Source organism: Micrasema longulum, unplaced genomic scaffold, assembly GCF_059751315.1.
Source record: "Micrasema longulum isolate JH-2025_06_02 unplaced genomic scaffold, ASM5975131v1 h1tg000607l, whole genome shotgun sequence".
NCBI lineage: Eukaryota > Metazoa > Arthropoda > Insecta > Trichoptera > Brachycentridae > Micrasema > Micrasema longulum.
Window position 1 is genome coordinate 27,783 of NW_028277803.1, and position 15,398 is coordinate 43,180.

Here is a 15,398-nt window from a genome sequence, read left to right on the forward strand (position 1 = left end):
TTATGCCAGTTTTCCAGAACAGAAGGAAAATTTTATTTACCAAAATGTGAGGACTGGGTATTTTCCCTTAACATACGGGATTTCAGAATATAAATAAAAAATATTATGACTCAAATGAACGAGTCTTGAAGATTTTCTTTTAAAGGTGAGCAAATAAATGTGAAGCTTCGTTCTCGAATGATAACGGTGAAGTTATTCATCTAGTAAATAAGATAATTGTTACGAAATGCTTGTAAAAAAACCTCATACACATCAATTGCACTTCTTGTGAAATTTTGTCGAACATTGTTGAATATGGCCAATATTAATTTCCTAAGTATTTTTCACGTCTTTGTAAGAAACAGATAAACAGATACAATAATTGCTTTCCTGGAATAAAGTAATGGATTCTAATTCATTCGGTAAAATAAATGTTTTCAAAGCTGTGAAAGATAAGTTTTCACCAAATAAAAAGAACACAATTACCTCTCATTCTGTTTCGATAATAATGTCAGTCAATGAACAAATTCCTATACACAATAATACATTCATTAACTGATAATTTTATTCCATCAAAAAGCAAGGTTTATTATGTTAGCTTTATCAATTATTTAAAATATTTCATAAATACATTTTTTAAATCACCATAATATTTTTCTTGATTTATATTTTAATCTTGATTTATATTTCAATTATTATTTTTGAGTTTATATAAAAATTCCATTTTTTGGTTTACAATAATTAGAAAAATATTTTTTGTTTTATGTGGAATTAAAGTATATTATTTTTAATTATTTCATGAGATTCGACTTAAACGCTTATTAAATACACGCCTAATCATAATTTGCTGATACCTGAGTGTTTTTTTTTGCAAGTAATTTACTATCGAAGGATGGATAATATAATTAAAAAAGAAGTGAAAAGTTATATTTATAATTCTTTTTTGTGTAGCACTGACTTAAAACACCGTTTTTTTTTAATAATTCATATGTTATACTAAAAATATTTACCGATTAAAAATAAAATAAACAAATTATTGTAAAACATCACTTCCCATTTTATACTCAAGAATCGTTTTTATTTTTACGTAAAGCGAAACGTTAATGTAAATATATGTATTGAATTAATATAAAATTATATTTAGTAGTAATGTTGTATACGTTGTATACTTATATTTTTTATCTAAATAAAGAAAAAATAAAATGAAATGTTCAAAACAAACGCATAAAATCATGATGTATCAAAGCGACCCCACTCCGAAGGGTTGACTTTGATCACAAAGTTTTTATTATTTTCTCGCTCACAAAACATAATATTTAAAAAATAAGAATTTAAATTTTTCTTTTACGAAGGTTTGAAGTTCGAAACTGAACAAAGTCACCCCATTCCACTTACTCTACTCGAATCATAAATTTTTACGTAAAAACTATATTCGCATACGATGACGTCAAACTTGGTGACGTCATGAATTGTCTGTTTTTATTTATATTCAAATGACTAGACTTTAATCCTTTATATCTCCCTTATTTCTTAACGGATTTTAATAAAAGTAGTACCGATTGTCTTGTGATTTTTCGAATGAATTTATTAGCTAATAAAAAAAAACCGTGATAATAGCCCATTGGCTTGGACCGGCTGATGACCTGTTTAAGTATTTTGTAAAATAATAAAAATGCTACAATATTTTTTTTGGTATGTCAACTGCCCAGAACATAAATATGTTTTTTTAAACTTTGAAACCGAATATTTATTTTAAAATATACTAATTATTACGTTGGGGAAGTAGGTACCTACTAGGTTTAATGAAATAGTACTTTTGTTTAGCTCAACAGCAGCACTGAGCCACTGAGCGGCGCTGAGGCGCTCAGCGGGTAGTTGCGGATACAACTAAAAAGTTATTTAAAATTTGACCAGGTAGACAGTAACCTAAGCTGTCTGATATGTCGTGTTCTTTTACTTTTAGCGAATCTTCGTTTTATTGTATTAAAAATGTTCTTTAGCATTTAGTGAACCTCCTATAGATTATATATCCTGGATTGCAAAAATGAGTGAAAGAAGGCAACAGGCAAACAACGATGTTTTGGAAATATCGCGAAGTGGCAAAGATCGCCGGACAAACAATGAATTTAGAACATTTACTAATTTCGATATGATTTGTGTATTTTTTTCCATGGGAACCTTTGTTGCTGATCTCACAACAGGTGAACAAACTTTATTTCGATATTTTTGTTAACTTTTCGGCTGTCATTTTAAACAGGTGTTTTTTTGTTTTATCCACTTTATTTCCTTGTTCGTTTACACCATATTATATACATTACATGCTTTAAAGTAACATGTATTTATTTTTAAATTTCAGATATAATTTTAGTCTTTGATTATTGGAGGAAAGAACACTTTTACTGGTCTTTGGGCACATTTTTATTGATTTTGGTTCCAGCAATATTAATACAATTATTTTCAATGAGATGGCATCTGATGGATGAGGCTGTATCTTTGTGGCATTGGATTACTCACGTATTCCTCGTTGGTGTACTACACAGGTTTACTTTCTTTCTGTTTATTCATATTTTACCCTTTCATTTTAGATTTAAGAACTTTAAAAAATAAATTATGGAAATAGGGTAGTAAAAAAAAAACAAATAAAATTATTGAAAGGCTGTGAATCACTTAAGCATTACAATATTATGTGGTACTTTACGCCTCATGCAAAGTTTCCATTATTTTTACTGACATGATACATCTTTAGTCATTAAATTTTTTATTTTATTTATTCGCACGCTGCAACAGGCCAGAAGGCCCAATTACAGTGGTGAATTACAAAACAGAACACCCAGGCTTGATAAAAATCACATTTGAAATTTTTGTGTTCTTTCTGGGAATCAAACCTGAAACCTTCTGTATGCGAGTCAAGCGTCTTAACCACTACACTACGGAGGCTGCCATATCGGAATAGACAAATTGACGTCATGGTAATGAGGCTAACCATCTAATGACAATTAAAAAAATCTCATTGATAGAACAGTCTATCCACATATTTTATATACATGCCCACACACAAATGATTCAATATGCCGAATGAACATAACATTAAGTTCTCCAAAACAAAAGACATCTTCAATATTTATAATTTTATTTTATCTAAGGGATGAGACCATTGCAGGAGTGGGGCGAAAGAAATGCCTGAGTTTTGAGGAGCTATAATCACTTCGATTTTTTTTTTTTAAATCTGTACATAATACTGTTTTTTTCATTGCTTTTTGAATATCACATCAGGGCGGCCATCAGCAGCGATACACTGACGTCGATTTTTGAAATTTTGGGCTGCTTTTTGGCACGTTTGATGGGGGTATGGCCATTATTTCCTCGGTAATTCGGGTCTTCAGCTCTTCTAAGGTGTGGGGGTGATGTTTAAAATGTTCTCCTTCAAATAACCCCACAGGAAAAAGTCACACATAATTCAATCTGGCGAGTGTGCGGGCCACTCCACATCACCCCTCAGAGAGACCAGTCGCGCAGGGAATCTTTATCTCGATTTGGCCTTAGAAATCCGAGCTGTGTGTGCTGTAGCCCCGTCTTATTGAAACCATAGGTCTCCCAAATTAGTTTTTCACTCAATTCTTGCAATTGAGGCTTCAAAAAGTTTTCAGCTTTGAAACGTAACGTTCATCTGTGACAGTTACAGTTTGGCCATTCTCTTAAAAAAATAAGACCCAATGATCCCAAATTAGGATATGGCACACCACTCACTTTAGGGGAGTGAAGTGGTCTTTCATGAGGTAACTAATATAGGAACATTGTTAAAAAATCTCGAAAGAAAAAGTCCCTAAACATAATAAATCTGGCATGTGACAATTAACACCCACTCACCCACCCTCTCACACGCTTACACTAACACAAACACACTAGCATGTAGTGTACGAGTATGTAATGTATTTCTGTGGATATCCGTCATTGGTTTTATTCTTTGTATATTTTATTTGTTATATTTTTTTTTACATGTATCACTGTTGATATCTCTAATAAATAAAAAAAAAACCAATGAAAGAGGTTATAATAGGTTTCTGGTTAACTGGAAGCTAATTCACCAATCAGCAGAACTCACCATAGAAAACTTGTGACGTCACAGGCGGAGTAATTTCAAAACTTAAAAAATCATAGCAGTGATAATATGATACATAAAAATAAAGATATTTTTTTGGCGTAGTTTGATATTCTGTTAAAAAATTTAAAAATAAAAAGACTACTGAACTTCCTCACTTTCTTGGATTTTTTTTTGCAACTGGCGGGAATCGAACCAGCCATGCCATTTTCACAGTTGTTCGTTCTAACCAACTGCGCCTATCATAATTAATAAAAATAAATAAAAACGAAAACATATTCTTAATATTTAAAGCATTAACTTTGTGGTAAAACATTTCACTAAATGTTATTAAATATTTGTATATAACCACTTACCGATTTTACCGTGCCTACTGGTTTCGAGACGTACCCGTCTTTTCGTCAGGTCACCAATTAAACCAGCATGCAAAACCCACTATACACCTTCACCATAGTTGTTGCACAAAAATATAAAACAAACACGACTTGCATTTTAATAAGCACATGCACTGATTAGATTATGAAAATATTTTATGTTTGAGAAACAGTTGAAAAAAGGAGAGGGGATGGAAGGAGGATCTTGAGTTTAATAGGTTTAGGGCGACCATTACAATGGAATGGTTTCATATTTTTGTGCAACAACTATGGTGAAGGTGTATAGTGGACTTTGCATGTTGGTTTAATTGGTGTCCTGATGAAGAGACGGGCACGTCTCGAAACCGGTAGACCTAGAAAAGTAGGTAAGTGGTTATATACAAATATTTAATAACATTTAGTAAAAAGAAAACATTTAAAAAAAAACCTTTATAAATGAAGATGTATTAAGTACTTGTTCACAGGGACAAAATAAAAAATCTGTAACTCATCCTAATCCTTTAAAATCAGATTAAATAATCCTAATAACCCTGTCCGTTTTCTCCAGGTATACCCTAATATTGAAGACTGGATTTGAAGTGAGGGAATCCAAGTCTCCTCACGATGTCCACCGTTTATTCCTTCAGCAAAGTGACATCTGTATGCTGCACTTGTTTGAGTCTTTTCTGGAAGCTGCTCCACAACTCATCCTCCAACTTTACATAATGGTTGTCATGAGAGATTGGCATTTCTTCACAGGTTAGATCTTGTTTGTAAAAATACACCCAATTTGAATAATTCAATTAACAACACCATGAGTATGTCCAAATGTTTGCAGATAAGTAACTCAAGTATTTTTAGGCATTTCCTAGTTGGTGAAATAATTTGGTAGACTCTCATTCATATTAGTAAAGATTTCAGCTCTTTTTGAAAAAACACGGCAGCCTCCGTGGCGTAATGGCAATATGCTTGCCTTTTTTTGTGTTATTTTGAAACCGTATATTATAAAAAACCATGTTAAAAGAGGTTCTAGCGTATGTTTTATTTTTAGCGGAAAACAACGATGACTTTAATTTTTTTTTCTAAAATATTTAGGTATTTCCGTGGTGGCCTCCCTGTGTTCCCTGTCCTGGGCTGTGGTAAGCTACGTGCGAGCGCTGCGCAGGTCTCGGGCTGGGGGAGTTCCACCTCTCTCCACCCCTGCCTTGGCCATGCAGGCCCTGTGGAGGGGGGCCCTTCTAGCGGCACGTATCGCCGCCCTGCTTATGTTCGCCACTGCCTTCCACCATTGGATATTCACTCTGTTAGGTAGAATCCAAAACCCATTCTTCCTGATTCTGGGAATTTAATAGACTTATGAACTGACTTATTTTCTAATTAACTAACTAGAGTTGACGCCATGAATTAAGTCCCGCGGTAGCAAATCCAAGAACAAAAAGTGTCATATACGTTTGTTAGCCATCTTTGTTTAAAAACGTTGTTTTACGAGTGAGAATTGTTAAGAAAGTGCTTTAAAATTTATTTTTAAATATGCCGAAAGTGTTGAAAAGTAACGCCCGTGAAATGATTCTAAAGTGAAAGAGTTTTGTGAGTCAAAAATGAAAAATAAAGGCATTTTAATTCCATTACAAAAAGTTCGTTGCCGTGTTGCCGCCATGACAGGTAATATTTAGTGATGACAGTTTAAAAAACATTACCCCACTTTAAGGAAATATAAGGAGTATTAAAAAAACATTTCCATTTAAGAATGTTGTCATGGAAATGACAAATTTTAGTTGTTTGCAGTGCAGTTGGTAGTGCTGCGAACATCTATGCGGGAAGTCTTAGGTTCGAATCCTAGTACTGGTCAATTTGAAGCATTTTCAGCTAATTGTTAGTAAATATAAAGGATATTATAGTCCAATGTGCCCTGATTTATATTACATAAAATCCTAAGTAAACCTTAATTTCTTATTACAGGTGTTTCTGAAAAAAACATTTCCAGAATAATCAAGGAGGGAGAAGAAACTGCACCCCTAAAAAACACCCCTAAAAAATCATTACTCCTGAAAAGAAATGACCTTATCCAAAAAAAAAATCTAGACAATTGAGTAAAAATTGATTTGAGGATAAGCGGCCTGTTCTTTTCTTGGATGAAAGATGGATATGTTGAAAATTCTTAATTATTTTTTAAGTCAAAATCCAAGTCTTCGGATTATCATTATGATATGAACTCAATCAATTTTTAAAAATGGATGCGGGAGAAAGTAGTTCCGAACTTACCTTGTGGGTCTATCTTAGTTATGGACAATGCTCCATATCATTGCACTCAGTTAAATAGAGCCCCAACGATGGCTAATTGTAAATCTGAGATGCAAGAATGGCTGAATACAAAGGGAGTAACTTTTTTGGATCAGTGGACAAAACCTTGTTTATATGAACTGATAAAAAAAAACAAAGGGCTACCAATTTTTTCAATAAATCAATTACTAGAGGAACATGGTCATAAAGTTGTAAAACTGCCGCCATACCACTACGAACTCAATCCCATAGAAAAAATTTGGAGCATAGTAAAAAGGCGCATTATGGAAAAAAACATTGCCCAACATCCAAAAGAAATAATCAATTTAACCGAAGCTGATCCCGAAGATTGGCGTATTCAGTGCAAGCACGTGGAAAATGTAGAAGATGAATACCTCAAAAACCTTTCACTGCTAGATATTGAAATTGTCCATTTTATTATATCGACAGCGAGTGATAGCGATACAGATTCCTATACATCAGGTTCAATAGTGACTGTAGTATGTCCTGTATAACTCTAATCCAATGTGATCATAGTTATTTTTGAGACCAGCAGCCTCATTATGCAGTCATAGCCGCAGCCAGCAGCTTCTTTGGTTAGGAGGATTTATTTGTTTCTCGACTTTACTCAGAGTGTTGGTAACGGGTCAGCACGTAGGTGTCGAGTCCCCACTATTCCAGCAGTGATTGCATTCTCGCGTTGTTAAATGTCATTTATGCCGTAAAAATAAATTTATTCACTTTAATAATTAAGGTTTTTGTTTAATTTTCCTGTTCCCTTCTCAAATACATAACTTTTACAATACCTTAAGGACAGGTATCTATTTTATTTATTTTTAACAGATAACATGATAAATTATTTTGAAGCTAGTTTCTTGTGTGTTTGTTTATGTGTATTTATTTTAAACTTTTGTACAATTTGTAAAAAACGTAAATTTATTTATGTGGGAAAATAAAATCTTTTAATATGGTGACATTTCGTCTGGCGATCGCGGCGCTGAGTCTGCAGGTCTTCTTTCGTGGCGCTTACTCTACTCAAAATTTATAGGGTGCGGCATTGCTATCTCTCTAGTTTTGTTGGTGAATAAATAAATAGCTATTCAAGGTACGACAAATTATTTTTTATTTCTGAAGACTACAATATAGGAAATTTCATCTTGTGTGTCCGTCATTGTCTAAACACTCCTGCGAGAGATTTCCGAAGTGTTACACAACTCTCTGGAGCATTTCTTGGGGTATATGGCGAATTTTCGCGGGGATTACCTCCTTCAGTTTTTGTAAGTTCCTCGGGGGCTGTTTATAAACTTTGGCTTTGAGATAATATCGCAAAAAAAATCGCAGCCAAATCTGGTAAGTACGGGGGCCACTGAATATCACCTATCAGGGAGATTAAATTCCTGAGAAACTTTCACATGCCGCAAATCAATTATGTCAATCATGGGCGTTGACTATCTTGTACGGATGGAAACCTAGGTTTATATGGAGAATTCTCCATACAGAGCGGTTGGTAAGTCAAAGTTCGGCAGCATGTTTGCGAGCAAAACTGGCTGTTCTCGGGTATTTGATCTGTTTGAGGACTTTTTACTTACTCTTTTTCTGACAATAGGCCATGTTTGCAACTGACAGTACTGACATGAAAACTTCCCAGCCGCCTACACATTTTGACAGTATTCTAACCCTTCTATCAATCCTCAAGTCGCACGAGCCTTTCAAAATTAGGGAGATAGCAATGCCGCATCGTATATTTGTTTACTGACAGTTTTTAAACTTCACAAGCTTTATTATGAAGGTTTAATTTAGTAATGAACATTATACTATTTTAGAATTTTAAGTTTTTGATGGCCATTTTCGACAAGTTGTAAATAACTTAATATTAGAAAATGGGAATCAAGTTATGGTATCTGTGATCCGTGAGTCCGCAATACTAGCCAATACTAACCATTCCCTTTCTGCGCCCAGTGGTAAACCAAATCGTAAGACTAATTTGCTGTAAAATAATGAAGGGGAATACACTATTGACTAATTTGTTGTATTTTTGTTTGTTTTGTCCTCTTCTCTTCATTTGAATGAAACAGACACATTTTATGTTAGCTCCAACAAGATTTGTGGATTTAAGTATCACTCATCTTTTATTATTTTGCAACAAATTAGTGAATAATTCGTAGCATCTTTACTGTACACTGAACAAATATCGTGAACACCTTTGGCTGCTTTATTTTCTCGATCGAATGTGAACAGAAAGAGGTGTCAAAAATGCCCACTTTCATTTGAATGACGTATTATACAATTTTGTTTTACTGTTGCTCATTTATTTATTTATTTAGGAAAAAAACTGAAAAAACTTATGTTAACACCCGATATATTATAGGAGTGTAATTTTATTCTATTTTATTTCATACTCTTTCATTCAGGCGTTCTTATATGGTGTCTTCTCTTCTTCGTTTTTTAATGGCCTTTTCACCTCTCAACTTGGCTTATATAGTGTCAAAACATAGTTAACTTTTCAATGATTCATCCCTGTGCTGTCCCATCTGTCATGTCAAATAGTTTTGCCGCATATTTGGTTCAGCAACCATAATAGTATTTATTATCAGTCTCCAAATAAAATTTTAAAATGTCTTTCTATGATTACAGGTGTGCACTGGCTCGTCATGACCGTGTGGGTTATCCAACAGAAGACTGACTTCTGTCCCTCGCGCCTGGAGGAGACCTTCTACAACTGCGTGGTGGGTGTGATCTACTGCTTCTGTTTCTTCAACCTGCGGGAGGGTCAAGCGAGGTATCGCATGATCGCCTTCTACACCATCATGATCTGCCAGAACATTACTTGTCTCCTGCTCTTCCTGTTCCTGCAGCCAGCAGCCATGAGGCCGGAACTTGTCATCCTCACCTCCACCATCATCATATTTGGAACCATTTTAGGTAATTTCATTAACTACATATAACTGTATTATTACATGCAAAGAACAATTAATCTAATCTTTCTTGGCTAAGCTGATTAATGAGGAAATTCAGTTCACCAAGTCTCCCGTCTACTGCGAGGATTCTTCCTTCTTTGTAGCGGAGCCGTATGTCCACCAGCCCGAGGGCACGTTCCCCGTGTCCCTTTCAGTCAAGTTCAGGAAATTGGATACAAAAAAATGTTTTCTTACACATGGTAAAAATTAGAGCATTTTATTTCACCATTTAATTTAATTTTACATTTTAAGTTTCTCGATGTATGAAAAATTAATAAAACAACTGCTTCGCAGGTTTATGTGACTAAGTGTTTGCAATAGCAATTATAATTTTATGTTGCGGCAACCTTGGGCGATCATTATTGCAACCGGAAACAGATTTATGGTTTCCGGGGTGGCCGTGTTATTCGATGTTTAGCATGTTTTAACATTTTTATATGTTTTAACTGACAATGCATTGACATAACTTTGTTGATATTTCAGCTATATGGGGTTTAACTTTTAAATGTCAGAAACAAAAGCAATCTCTTTTTCTTACAAACTAATCTGATCATATCTAACGATTTTATAGAATAATTGCAAGTCTGCGGTTCATACAATAAACGTAGATGTGTGTTTTGATTACTCACCGACCAGAACTCTTGATGTTGCGGTCGGTGTAATTTCAATTTTTCATTGGGGATTTTCAAAATTACATTACTTTAAAATAATTTATTAATACTTTATTCATAACCTCATCAGAAGGTTGGGAATATGTAAAGCTGCCACCACCACCTGCCACACTGTCACCGGAAACCAAAACTTGCTATCTATCAAGTCTTCTAAGAGTAACTTTTGTTTTTATGCCCCGATGTCCAAAATGTGTAGATTAGTCAATTCGTCACACAACTTGGAATTGTTTGAGCGGCTTTTTGTAGATCTCTTTGCTATTAACACAGTATGGGATGAAGATGGATTGGCATGGGTTAGGTTAGCTCGAAGTCTTGTGTGTTGATCGTATTTATGAATATTGTATACCATTATTTTATTGCCGTTGTTTGTCTTTGCTACATAGTTTTATGTTCTTTTTGTTCAGTTTCTTTCAGTTTCATATTTCTTCATATAACTGTTGTAATTGTCTTAGGCCGTATAAAATAAAAGAAAATAAACATATTTTTTAAAACATAATTTTTAACTGTGCTTGGAAAAAAATGTTAAAAGAAGCTTCAAATGTTATTAGAAGATTTCAAGTGTATTGAAATGAGTGTAGTTTTTATTAATTTGTAGTGTAGTAATTTAAAAATTAATATGGGGTAAAATGCGTCTCTTTTAATTTGGCAACCAATTTCATTAAAAAAATATATAGGTATGTAACCTTTTTTTTTTTACTTACTTGTGCATGTTGTGTTCACGTATGATTGATGAGCAATATGATAAATTATGATTATTATAGCAATGTTGTATGTATTGTTTGTGAACCATAATAAATAAATAAAAATAATATAACTTTGTCTAGTGAGACCCCTAGAATGGGCCTATTTGAGAATCACCGTTAAATATTCCAAAGAAAAAAAACTATTCCTCATTATGACATATTATATAACATTTGAATGAATTTCAGGTTTGAGCAGTATGCTAGTTTACTACAGGTGGCTTCACCCAGCTGGACCTATCAAATGGTGGTGTGATAGTAAAGAAGAGGAAAGTCCCACAGTTTCCACTCCTCATGCAGGCTCTACAGATCCTGAACATAACAAGAATATAAACCACCCTGCTAATGTTTCTTTGCGGTCACTAAAGTCCATCTGGCACGATACTTTGGAAAATGTCGCCAAGTAAGTGTAATTTAACTTATTCTGTTTATTTAGTTATTGTAAGACACTTATGTGTTTCGGTTTTTAGTTTCAAATTGGATTTTATTTCAGGTGTGCGGAATCTCCGCAGTCAGCGGAACATTCTCCCCAATCCGACGTCGAATGCACAGATAAGAAACTTCTCCTCGAACACTGGATAGCCCGAACCGGCAGTCCGACATTTGCATCCGCTCCAGTAGACAATATCGATGTGGCAGATGTAACGGGTATTGAATTTTACTCAGTCACCAACTCGCCAGAAAATAATTACAGGAATCTTCCTGATAAGGGTGGCGTTATAAACGCTTCCTTCCAGTATGAACATGAAAATGTCAGTAGGATGAATAAAGACATTTCAAATGAAGGCACCAACAAAAGTAAACGAAGGGGAATATGCTCTCCGACAGAACTCGGAGTTATGTTTTCAAAAGTGGATCATGGACAGAATACTTTGGAAAGTATCAAAGAAATAAATGAAACTATAGACGCAAATGCTCAAAAACGAAGGGGCATATGCTCTTCTAACCAACTTGAGACGAAGTTGCATCACGGTGACGATGCGAGTATTGGAGTTTTGCAATCTGTCAGTGATGGATTAGAGTATGATCTGGAAACTAATGGAAAAACATCCAGCGATTCCTTAACTCTTGATCTCGATCTCAGCTTTAGCGATATCAATAGCTCGGACATCAACGAGTTTAATGAAAATATTGTCCAAAAACTGTGCCTAAGTACACTAAAGAATATAAAGAATGTTCACCAGGACGCCGATATCAGAAACATACAGAAGATTGCTCTAGAAATACTAAAGGATTTGTATAGCAAGGATAACCAGGATATAGAGTCGGAAGTAGGATCTTCGGCGGGGCGCGATCTCGAGACCCCCAGCGAGGTCCTCTCTGCGCACGATTACGAGAACATCTGCGCCGTCAACATCGCCCGCGAGGCGTGGGGCCTGCGCTCCTGGAGGGGCTGCGCGGATATGGGAGGCTCGCCCCCTCCGCCGCCACCCCCGCGCCCCCCGCATCGCTACCCTCGCAACGTAATGTACCAACTCACCGAATGCGAGGAGGTCGCCGCCAAGTCTCCCGACTACTGCGAGGATTCTTCCTTCTTTGTAGCGGAGCCGTACGTCCACCAGTCCGAGGGCACGTTCCCCGTGTCTCCCCCCCTGGAGCCCATCTTGGAGGAGCTGGACGAGCCGGTGGACTGCGGGAGGCGCCGGCAGCGCCATAACTCTGAGAGCGCTCTGGTTGCGACCATCGACGAAATCAGGAATGACGCCATCGCCGATTCCCCCAGGAACGTGTACCACAGACCGGTATGGGATTCTCCTTGCCCTGATTTTCAGATTGATCGTACTCACGTTACTTCGGGTATCCGCAATGCCAACAACTTAAGGAAAGTTCTGTGGAGAGAATGCCAAGACCGAGTGTGCGATAATGATGAACATAGTGCTAGGTTAGAAATGACGGATCATAATAAGGAGGAGTGTAAACAGAATAAAACTAAAGATATAACTGTGAAAAGTCATGTGAGCCAAGATGCTAAATTCTCTCCAAAAGTAACTTTGCCCGAATCAAAATTTAAAATCTCCGACTGTGATGTAGCTATAGATAATAAATATTTTAAAAGTGCGGAAGATAGACAAAAATCCAGTAAAATTAGTAACACAAAAAAAAATAACGCTTCTAGGGTACATTTTCAGAAAAAAGATGCTTTTCGACAACCCCCTAAAATGAAAATGGCAAGAGATGAATCAGTGAAAATTTTCCCCGTTGTATTAACGAATGCTTCGCCATATGAAGAAGTCACCTTTAGATCTCGATTAGTTAAGGACACCTCTAGAGTAAGGTGTGGGGTGAACTCATCACCCGATGTATCCCACACGGCAATTAGTTCATCTTTACAATCCCTTCTGGATAGAGACTGTCAAAGTGTAGCGATGCCAAAATCTAACATGGAAAGTCGTCCTAATGTTAAACGAAATAGTAGCAACCGTCCGCGGAGAAAGTTTTCATTGCTCAGGGAAAAGTTTGAACCGAAATCTAGTAGGCACTCCGATGAAGAAATGTTGTTTCAAAGTTTGGAGAGTGTCCGATCTTTGTCCAGCGAATTGGATATTACTTCTAGTCGAAATTGTTTAAAAAATAATGTGAATATAGTTTTAGTAAATCAAGAACCTAAAATAAAGTACAATAAGGAAAATGTCACTCCTCTCTCCCGAACTGTGGACAGAGATATGTGTAGTGAACCTCCCGTTGAAGAGGTTGTAATATGCCCTCGCAACATGAAGAATCTAGTGCCAATTTAAAAGTATTCTTTTAAAATGAGTCTTAAGTCTTCCAAAAATAACAGTGAATTTATAAACTAAATTATGGTGCATTCAAAACAATATTATTTCCTAAATATGCAATAATTAGTACTAGCCAACAATCTTAATCTTGTACATAATATATATTCTTTTATGTATATGTATTCTTTTAGTTTTACGTTTTTACAAATTATACAAGACCGTAAAACTCATAAAAATATCTTCCTCTTTGCATACTAAGAAAAAAAACCTTATCATACATATTATGTTCCAACAGGGAGTCATTGTTTTATAATTTACTGATCTATATCTATCTATCTATTTATAAGATATTTTAAGAAGTACTTGTGTAAAAATATACTTACAGTATAGTATAAATAAATATAGTATTTACAGTATCCAGTGTGCCTTACATAGGTACTTTTATAGAAAAGAAGTTCAATTCAATAAATTGGGTATTTTGTACAATATGATAAAAATAATTTTACATTGTTATATTACTGTCAATAAATTTGTAATATTGTGTAGTGCAATTATTGCAAAAGTTTATTTGTTACCAATATAAATATTGTGTTTCTATACCTATGAAGCACTCTCCTGTGAGGAGGGAAAATTCTAAAATTGAGATTATAAAACTCGTTATTTGTGTACTCGCTACAACCAAGTTGGACTGTATTATGTATAGTGTTATAAGTTGTAATAAGGAAACTGTGATTATCGGGTAGCTTTCAGTGCCACTGGTACTTTACCCAATTAACTATAACTGTGTTGTGAACTTTTATGTACATAGTGTTTTTTATACACAAATATAATATAGGGACCAACAATCTTAATATACACAATTATAATTTCATTAATTACCTAATTCAAAAGCCTTAAAATGATGTTTAAATAATGAAATCTTTTTGCACTCAACAAAATTTAAAGACAATTCTATCTAGAGGCTAGCCACTATACAAAGAAATATAAATAATTCATTTGATTGACCTAAATATGGTTTGAAAATGACACATTTTGCGCACTTGACAAGCCATAATATGTGTAGGATTTTAGTAGTCGAGGGTTGAAGCTCCTACCCCAGTTATAATTTAACAGAAGAAACGAGGTTGCTGTTTAATGCGTATTTATTTCACGGTGAATAAATAGTGAATTGTGTTGCGCGAGTGTTACGGCGATGATGGGTTGAAGAGACTGCACTTGAACTTCATGCTGGAACTGAGTGACTGCATCGAGCTGAGTCCTCGGGCTGGCTGGACTGACTGAAGTGAACTGCTAGGCGTTACCACGCCTTTGTTGCGCATATCTCCATGGTAGGGACGATGTTAATGTACTGCAGAACGTTGATCTCGTCATTCGCAGAATTTAAAGAATTAAAAATGCTGACCTACTTCTTGGAGTCATGACTCTTGAATTTCAGGTGAAATTATTTAGCACGTGTGGGTGTCGACGATCATAGACTATGAACCCCACATGTGTATACAATACATAAGACATTTATTTACACGCCACTATTAAAGAATTTTCAAAGTTTAAGGGTGTACATCCTTGAAGTACTTAATTTATTATTTACATTAATCATCATTC

At 35.1% G+C, this 15,398-nt stretch overlaps 1 protein-coding gene and 1 pseudogene across 1 annotated transcript; both read left to right on the forward strand.

The window, feature by feature from the left end:
* Nucleotides 1-1,815: 1,815 nt before the first annotated feature.
* LOC148280188 (uncharacterized) lies at nucleotides 1,816-14,649 on the forward strand. The gene is made up of 7 exons (XM_088228763.1): nucleotides 1,816-2,180; nucleotides 2,336-2,519; nucleotides 5,000-5,190; nucleotides 5,527-5,739; nucleotides 9,346-9,633; nucleotides 11,269-11,482; nucleotides 11,573-14,649. The coding sequence occupies exons 1-7, from the start codon at nucleotides 2,024-2,026 to the stop codon at nucleotides 13,812-13,814; spliced, it is 3,489 nt and encodes a 1,162-aa protein (XP_088084889.1). The 5' UTR covers nucleotides 1,816-2,023; the 3' UTR covers nucleotides 13,815-14,649.
* Nucleotides 6,564-7,461, forward strand: LOC148280189 (uncharacterized; annotated as a pseudogene).
* Nucleotides 14,650-15,398: the final 749 nt, after the last annotated feature.